Genomic DNA, 9,279 nt, shown 5'->3' with positions numbered 1-9,279 from the left:
ATTCACAAAATGATTAAGGCACTGCGTCTTATCTCGTGTTTTCAATAAATATGCTGTTTTTAAAAAGGCAGTAGGACCTCTGATTACACGAATATAGGCACTATAATACTATTAAAGACAGTCATACTTTGCTGTGGCCATTGTGATTTATTTCTCAAAAGAAGTTTCATTAGTTTGGATTAGCATTTTCTTTAAAAAAAAAAAAATGAAAAAAATCAGTTTTCTCTTTCCAGAGTCTCTTCCAGAGATACCTATGTACAAAAGGTACTATTTCTTCATATAGTCCTAAGCAACACGAAAATACACATAAGGGGCCAGATTGCCTTCCAGAGAGGAAAGCCATCAGGTTGGATGTCTGAACAGCATGCTGAGTCTTTGGAAAAGTTTTTTTTTTTTTTCAACTGTTATAAAATCAACTGGGTTTTAAAAAACTCTGGACCTTTCAGCATCCAAGGAGACTTCTTGGTTAAGTACCCTCTGTTAAGGAGTTTTGTTGAGCAGTGGACAGTAGCCAGACCCAGCTCCTGTGTTGTACGGTGTAGACGGTATCAGCCTGAGTCAGGAGAGCTGGGTGCTCCTGTGCCACCAGCACTTCCAAAATGCCGATTTGACACTTTAGTTACAGTGCTCTCATCAAGCCTGTGCTTGTGCATCATCATAGTCTGGTCACCTGTAGGATGAAAAGGTTGGACTTTTCCTGTGTTTTTGTCCGGTTCCAGCAGCTCAATAGTCTGATGGGTCTGAATCGTGTCTGGTCACAGCCGATGCCACTGAAGTTAATAGGCGCAGCATCTCCATAGAACACAATGACCACAGCAAAGAGAAAATATTAAGTCTCCACATTGCCAGACTGAGGCCTGAGTGCAAATCTTTTCATCAAAGCCCTGTATGCTATTTAATTAAAAGTCACCATTTAACTGGAGTTCTATTATTCACAGAGAAAAGACTTCTCTTATTAGACAATGTAATTTTCATGGCAGAACTAGATTGCATATCTCTCTTGAGATTAACTTCACATTTTCACTCATTGGGTTTCTCCAGTCGGTCATACATCAGCACAGAAGAGACTGAGCATTAAGGCTGGATTTGGGCATGAGGGAAACAAAGGAGAATCTTGACGTGAGCAACCCCTCATTTAGAGTGACATTTTCTTTTTTTTTTTTCCTATGAGAACTATATAGAAAACTGCCCATCTGATTTCTTCTACTGATACATGACATGGGAGAGTGCAAGTTGGCAAGACTTCAGCTGGAAAATATGCTTTACTTTTGGCAAGTAAAGGAGACACATGGTCAAAGCTTTAAGAAATCTAGGAGCTACTGCTTAGGTGCAGTAGAAAAATTTTATTCTGAAATGATGATATTTTACCTGCTAAAGTTTGGTCTTCAGTTTTACTATATACACACACACACACATACATACACGTGTGTGTGGTATATATACATATATATAAACTAAAATCAATCATTGAAAAGCAATTGAAAAGTATCTAATCGCAAAAATAGAAAAAAATCAAAGAGCACTTCAAAAAGAAACTGGCTCTGAAGGGCATTTAGTTGTTCTTCTCCAGGGACACATAATAATCTGTCAGGATTTTCCATGCTTTGGGGGCCATGAAGCCATCTGGGGGGTTTTCACCTTCCCGGGCCAGCTTCCTCATCCGAGTTCCTGAGATGAAGTCAAACTCATTGTGCCTGTCACAGGGTAGCAACAAAGAACTCAGCATAGGTAAGTAACATCTACCTCAAAGACCCCAGGAGGATGGGTTCTGAGATGAGACTACATTTTTTTCTTTCTGTAAAATGCTGCATCTTTCTAAGTTAAGCAGTTCAGTAAATCTTCAGTAAAGGAACTTGCAGAAGACCCGGGAATTGTAGCAGCTCTGCAGTCGGCGCTCACTGCACCTCTCAGTTCATAGGGCATGTCTTCTATAGCTGTGACTACTGGGTGAGCTCTGAGCATGGTTGAGTGCTCTTATTATAAACACATGAAATTTTTTGCTGCGTATACAACCATTTCATATAATGTACCAGGCACTCAAAGCATGCCCAAGGAATGTGTGTTGGAAAGGAAATACTTAAGGACCATCTACCACAAATGGGGCTGTGCTACAACTTTGGGGGACACATAATGTCCAAGACCAGGTCTGAGCTTACAAGGGACTGTCACTCCAGCTAGGACCTTTCCCAAAATTTTCTCTCATTGTTCTAGTCGTACAAATGTTGATTAAAGAATTTTCCTCGGAAAACCTACCTTTCTGGATCATAGAAGTCCATGGATTTCTTGGCTTTGTTGTAGGCAGCCACTCGGAATGGAATGATTTCCACAGAGGTGAGGCCAGGGGCCATGGTCAAGACCTTGCCCCCGTGAGTGGGTTCATACAGGTCTTTCTTGGTCTCAGGATGGGGCATTCCTGCAGGGTCCCGGCCCACAATGTAGAAATTGGCCCCTGCAACCATCCGGGCCCTGCAGTGCCACTGGACCTAGGAGATATCACATCAAGGGCATGCTGATCATCACTGGCCAATCCTTTGGGCCCCAGTTTATGGAGACATCCCTTTATTCTGCTTCAAAAGTAATTCAGCAATGTGGGTCAACTAATAATTGTAAGAAAGTCATTGAGGTGTCCAAGGCTGCTCTTAGCTCATCTATATTGTCCTACTGGGAAGAATATTGGAGATTTTGGAAAAGGAAATGGCAACCAACTCCAGTATTCTTGCCTAGAGAATTCCATGGAAACGAGCCTGACAGGTTACATACAGTCATGGGGTCACAAAGGGTCAGACACGACTAAGCAATTAACATAGGAGCTTTAAAGATAAGAACCTTCCCTCTTAGAACCTGGGGTTATATTTTGTAATCTCTCCAGACTAACAGACTATGAACACTCAGATCTTACTGTTCCACAGAACTATGTGAATTTTACTTTTCAATTCCTCCCTATTCAAAATGAATCACAGTTTAAGGGGAATTACAAACTCTAATCTCTTACCATGGAATTCCATGTAACTGCCAGTAATGAGCTGATTAACATTCATATGTAGACATTGATTCCATTTCCACATGGCATTGGGATTTCAAAACAAGTTGCCCTCTTTCAAGCTCAGATAGGACAGGGAGTACAGCTAGGGGCCTGGAAATTTGATCTGGTTGAAGATAATTAAACACCTTGGAGCATTCCAAAGTGTTATGACCTTTTCAATTCATCATTCTTACCGCAAACTTGTTCATATCCATTACACCAGTGGTGCTGTGCGACAAAGAAAGTCTATTTAACAGGCCCAATGTGTTATGATGAAAAGACATTAAGCTTTTAAAGATACCCTCTCCCTTCTAATGTAGCTCACTGAGCATGGTGAATCACTTAAGAGGAAGTGGTATCTTCTGAAAGACTAGATACATCTTGCCCTATAACCCAGGTAAGCTGTATTATCCACCTCGTTCACATACCAACTTTCAGAGTCTCAAAGGCTGTATATGATAGGTTTGATTTGGTGTTGCTAGTATTTTCACAAATGAAAAATGAAAAGTGTTGGTGGTTCAGTCGTGTCTGACTCTGCAACCCCATGGACTGTAGCCTGCCAGGCTCCTCTGTCCATGGAATTCTCCAGGCAAGAGTACTGTAGTGGATTACTGTTCCCTTCTCCAGGGGATCTTCCTGACCCAGGAACATGGGTCTCCTGCATTGCAGGTGGACTCTGAGGCACCAGGGAAGCCCCACAAATACTATATGGAAACATAATCAGGTCAGATAAAGAAAAGAGACCAAAAGATGTCAGAATCTGCTCATAAAGAATCCCAGAAGCGTTCTTGCTTTTGTAAGTGAGACTTGACCCTGCACTTGTGAGTCCCAGAGTCCAGCTCAGGGAACTGCTTACCTCTGTGGGGCCAGCATACAACATGGGAGATGGGAAGATGGCAACAATGGTTGCCTTGGGATCCAGAACCTCTTCTTCGAGCACAGCTGCGTGTTGTTTCATCCGCCAGTCCAGGGGCACGTCATCATCTTTGGTCCAGCCACCCAGGGGGTGGAGCAGCAGGACTGGGTGCTTGTAGCCTCTCTCCAGGAGCCGGCGGCGGGTGTCCTGCATCAACAGAGCATGGCCATTGTGGACAGGATTGCGCAACTGGAATGCAAACACTGCATCTGGGAAGTGAAAGCAGAACACCAAGATCAAAGACATGCATTTTCTTCTATTTTTTAATTTAAATTTTCAAAGAAATTTTACAATGTTGTGTTGGTTTCTGCCATACAACAACAAAATCAATCATAATTATACATATGTTCCCCCACCCCCATCCATCCCTCCACGCCCATGACAGAGTGCCAGAGTGGGCTCCCAGTTCTAACAGCAACTTCTCATCAGCTATCCATCTTACACCTGATCGTATATATATGTTGATGCTACTTGCTCCATTCATCCCACTTTCTCCTTCCTCTACTGTGTCCACAAGTTCGTTGTCTACATCTACATATCCATCCCTTCCTTTCCTGAAAATAGGTTCATCAATAACATTTTCTAGATTCCATATATATGCATTAATATACTATATTTTTCTGACTTCACTCTGTGTAGCAGGCTCTAGGTTCATCCACCTCACTAGAACCGACTGAAACCCTGCTACACTGTTGGTGGGAATGTAAACTGATGCAGCCATTGTGGAGAACGGTACGGAGATTCTTTAAAAAACTAGGAATAAATCTACTATATATGACCCAGCCACTCCACTGCTTGGCATATACCCTGAGAAAAACCATAATTGAAAAAGACACTTGATGAAAGTGAAAGAGGAGAGTGAAAAGGTTGGCTTGAAGCTCAACATTCAGAAAACAAAGATCATGGCATCTGGTCCCATCACTTCATGGGAAATAGATGGGGAAACAGTGGCTGACTTTATTTTTTTGGGCTCCAAAATCACTTTGGATGCTGATTGCAGCCATGAAATTAAAAAACACTTACTCCTTGGAAGGAAAGTTATGACCAACATAGATAGCATATTAAAAAGCAGAGACATTGCTTTGCCAACAAAGGTCCGTCTAATCAAGGCTATGGTTTTTCCCATGGTCATGTATGGATGTGAGAGTTGGACTGTGAAGAAAGCTGATTGCCGAAGAATTGATGCTTTTGAACTGTGGTGCTGGAGAAGACTCTTGAGAGTCCCTTGGACTGCAAGAAGATCCAACCAGTCCATTCTAAAGGAGATCAATCCTGGGTGTTCATTGGAAGGACTGATGCTAAAGCTGAAACTCCAGTACTTTGGCCACCTCATGCGAAGAGTTGACTCACTGGAAAAGACTGATGCTGGGGAGGATTGGGGGCGGGAGGAGAAGGGGACGACAGAGAATGAGGAGGCTGGATGGCATCACCAACTCGATGGACATGAGTCTGACTGAACTCCGGGAGTCTGTGATGGACAGGGAGGCCTGGTGTGCTGTGATTCATGGGGTCGCAAAGAGTCAGACACGACTGAGCAACTGAACTGAACTGAACACCAATTTTCACAGCAGCACTGTTTACAATAGCCAGGACATGGAAGCAACCTAGATGTCCACTGATTAATGGATAAAGATGTGGTCCCTATATATAATGGGACATTACTCAGCCATTAAAAAAAAACAAATTTGAGTATATCCGCTTGCTTTAAGAACCAGCCTGAAAGCCACCTGGATCTTTAGGGGTGTTATTCCAAAGGTACCAACCAGTACAAGCTTTTTAGACAGGGATAGGACACGGGTAGGAAGCCCTAAAGGGAGAGCCTGACTCAGAAATGAACACATTAGTTGCCAAGACCTTTTTTACAAACCACAGCTCAGGCAGGGGCTAGTACTGATCCATCCCCTTGTGCCCTGCTCCAGCCTCATTTCCCTGGGGTGTGAATATTGATGAGGAATATTTTCTGGAATCTGCAAGATCTTAACAAATTAAAGATATAAAAAACTTCTCCTTCACTTTACGGAAATCTTCAAAACTACTCCACTTAGTGATGAAGTCCTGGGAGGCTTAATTTTTCCTTTTGGTTATGAAATGGATTAATGTACATCCATTATAGAAAACTTAGGAAATACAGAAAAGCCCAAAATAGAATATAAAAATCATCCATCATCCTATCATTAGTTTTTCTCTCTTTTTCAAAATACATAAAGTGAAAATCTTCCCTTCCCCTTGGCCCCACTTTATCCCTAGAGGTAGCTGCTGTCATCGGCAGGTTGGTTCACATGTTGCCAGACATTTCCACTTCTACACACAGAAGTAGGTTTGGGTTTTAAAAGCAATTATCCCATTTTACCTTCTTTTCCGAGCTTATTCTATACATAGTGTTCTGAAATTTGCTTTTTCACTTAACAAATATACTTTGGGTATCTTTCTGTGTCGGTGTATATTTTTTTAATAGCTGCATAATATTACAGTAGCTCAACTTTATAAGCTTTCCATATCTTTATGATTGGAAGCTTTAAGCTTTATGATTTCCATATCACTGGACATATCAATTTGGAGAAGGAAATGGCAACCCACTCCAGTGTTCTTGCCTGGAGAATCCCAGGGATGGGGGAGCCTGGTGGGCTGCCATCTATGGGGTCGCACAGAGTCGGACATGACTGAAGTGACTTAGCAGCAGCAGCAGCAGACATATCAATAGACGATGAAGGTTTTCAACTTTTCAAACCTGTAAACATGCTGTTTCCTGATATCCTTAATTCTGTAAGCAGAGGATGATTAGGAGTATTAACAAATGCAGGAGAGTGAGCCTACATACCAGCATCCATTTCTTTATACTTTTGTTTGAGCTCCAGAGGTGTCAGGCGATATTGGTCCAACCCATCATTCCACTGTATTCTTTCCAGCACCTGAAGGTCACCACCAACCAGCCAATCCCCGCTTTCCATCACCATCTAGAAAAATTTATTAAAATTCTTAGTGATACATATTGTTTTCTATTATATCTCAGAAAGTTTCTTTTTCTGAACCAATCTTGGGCTACTTGAACTAACTGCTTTCAGTTTTTCAACGTTTCTAGCACAGTATATATCAAACTTTTTGATTTCCCAAATCCTTTTACTCTTAAAAATTATTGAGGATAAACAAGAGCTTTTTTTAATACTGATTATATCTATCATTATTCTCTGTTTTAGAGATTAAAAGTGAGAACCCTTAGGGCTTCCCTGGTAGCCCAGTGGTAAAGAATCCACCTACCAATGCAGGAGACATGGGTTCCATCCTTGATCCAGGAAGATCCCACATGCCCTGGAGCAACTAAGCCCGTGCATGCACCTGTGCTCTGGAGCAAACGAGTCGCAACTATTGAGCCCTAGAGCCTGTTCTCCACAACAGGAGAAGCCACTGCAATGAAAAGCCTCACACTGCAACTGAAGAATAGCCCCTGCTTGCTGCAACTAGAGAAAAGCCTGCACAGAGCAATGAAGACCCAGCACAGCCAAAAACAAAATTATTTTTAAACAACCTGAGAATCCTTAAAAAATTTATTGACCTAAAACTAACAATAGTAAAGTCATTAAATATTAACATAAACATTTTATTTTTTGGTGAAAAGTAATATTTTCCAAAAATATAAGTGAAAAGTAGCATTGTTTTACATTTTTGCAAATCTCTTCATTATCTGACTTAATAGAAGGCAGCTGGATTCTCATATATACTTTTTCACTTATTCTATGGTAATATGTTATGTTGACTGAAACAGGTAAAGAAAATTCAACTTCAGGTTGGTGGTTGGGAAAGGAAAAAGTACTTGAATAACCTTTTTCTATCATTTTGGATATTCTTCGTTGATATAAAAAATTAACCAAATTTAAAAATCAACAAAGAACTTCAACAGACATTTCTCCAAATATGATGTACAGATGGCCAACAGGGATATGAAAAGATGTCCAACATCACTAGTTATTGGAGAAATACAACCTCACAACAATTAGGGTGGCTACTATCACAAACAGAAAGTAAGGAGGATGGGTAAGGATGTGGAGAACTCCCTCATGTACTGTTGGTGAGATTATAAAATGGTACATCAGTATGGAGTTTCTTCAAAAAATTAAAAATGCAGCTGACACATGATCCAATAATCCCATTTCTGGATATATATCCAAAAGAATTAAAAGCAATGTCACACAGAGATTTGCATATCCATATTCATAGTAGTGCTATTCACAATAGCTAAAAGGTGGATGCAACCCAGATCTCTCTTGAAAGATGAACCAATGATGAACAGGCATGTCATGCATACAATGGAATATTATTCAGCCATCACAACGGAGGAAATCCTGTCACAGGCTACAACATGGCTGAAACTTGAAGACATTAGCTAAGTGAAAAAGCAATGCACAAAAGGATAAATACTGTATTTTCCACTTACATGAAGTATCTAAAGTAGTCAAATTCATAGAAAATAGAATGGTTGATACCAGGGGCTGGGGAGAGGAAAGGAGACTGTTATTTAATAGGTACAGAGTTTCAGATTTTCAAGATGAAAAAAGTTTTGGAGATCTGTTTCACAAGGTGCATTACATAACACTACTGAATTGTTGGTTAGTCTCTATAAGTTATATCTGACTCTTGCGACCCCATAGCCTGTATGTAGCCCGCCAGGCTCCTCTGTCCATAGGATTTTCCAGGCAAGAATACAGGAGTGGGTTGCCATTTCCACCAGGGAATCTTCCTGACCCAGATCGAATCTGTGTCCCCTGCATCTCCTGCATTGACAGGCAGATTCTTGACTAACGAGCCACCTGGGAAGCCCAAAATAGATAGATGGTAGATAAATAGATGATTGATAACAAAACTTAGTTTTCATTGATGTTTTCTCTAAAGTTACTATCAATATTCTCACTTTTCAATATGTGTCTCAGTTGAAAAAGTGACTTCAGGAAAGGGTGGTTGAGGAACAGAACAAGGAGACTTTTGGAAAGAAGCATCTGTACACTATCCCATACTTCAGATGGCCCAACTCTGGTCCTCTTCAACTGTGCCCCTTCTGTCAGGTCAAGGAACCTCTTGTGAGCAGACCCACCTGAAGTCTGTATTTACTCTCTAGACCATGATCTGTGTACTTGGGACATTCCACCTGGGGTGCCCAAAGGCAGACCCAGAGGATCCTCATGGCACTCAGCAAGGCCAAGCATAGGAAGAGGAGGGGGTGGCTGCAGACCAAGAGCCAACTATCCACACACTACCTTATCCTGATGCAGAACCAAGAAGTCTAAAATTGAGCCTGGCCTTCCAGAGTGTGATCCAGGTATACAGTCAAAGTAGAAAGATAAAGCATTTC

General features: G+C 41.3%; 1 protein-coding gene across 1 annotated transcript in view; it reads right to left on the bottom strand.

Moving 5' to 3' along the window:
- Nucleotides 1–412: 412 nt before the first annotated feature.
- The window catches only part of PAPSS2 (3'-phosphoadenosine 5'-phosphosulfate synthase 2), an 89,672-nt gene continuing 80,805 nt past the window's right edge, over nt 413–9,279 (bottom strand). The window contains exons 9-12 of the mRNA XM_055425156.2: nt 6,757–6,892; nt 3,879–4,147; nt 2,254–2,483; nt 413–1,694 (exon numbers count right to left, since the gene is read on the bottom strand). Coding sequence (XP_055281131.1) covers nt 1,553–1,694; nt 2,254–2,483; nt 3,879–4,147; nt 6,757–6,892 — 777 coding nt within the window. The 3' untranslated portion in view covers nt 413–1,552. The remainder of the gene's footprint in view (nt 1,695–2,253; nt 2,484–3,878; nt 4,148–6,756; nt 6,893–9,279) is intronic.

The sequence above is a fragment of the Moschus berezovskii genome, chromosome 12 (assembly GCF_049115385.1).
Source record: "Moschus berezovskii isolate FMDL1 chromosome 12, NW_MosBer_1.0, whole genome shotgun sequence".
NCBI lineage: Eukaryota > Metazoa > Chordata > Mammalia > Artiodactyla > Moschidae > Moschus > Moschus berezovskii.
This window is presented reverse-complemented; position numbering and strand designations above follow the sequence as displayed.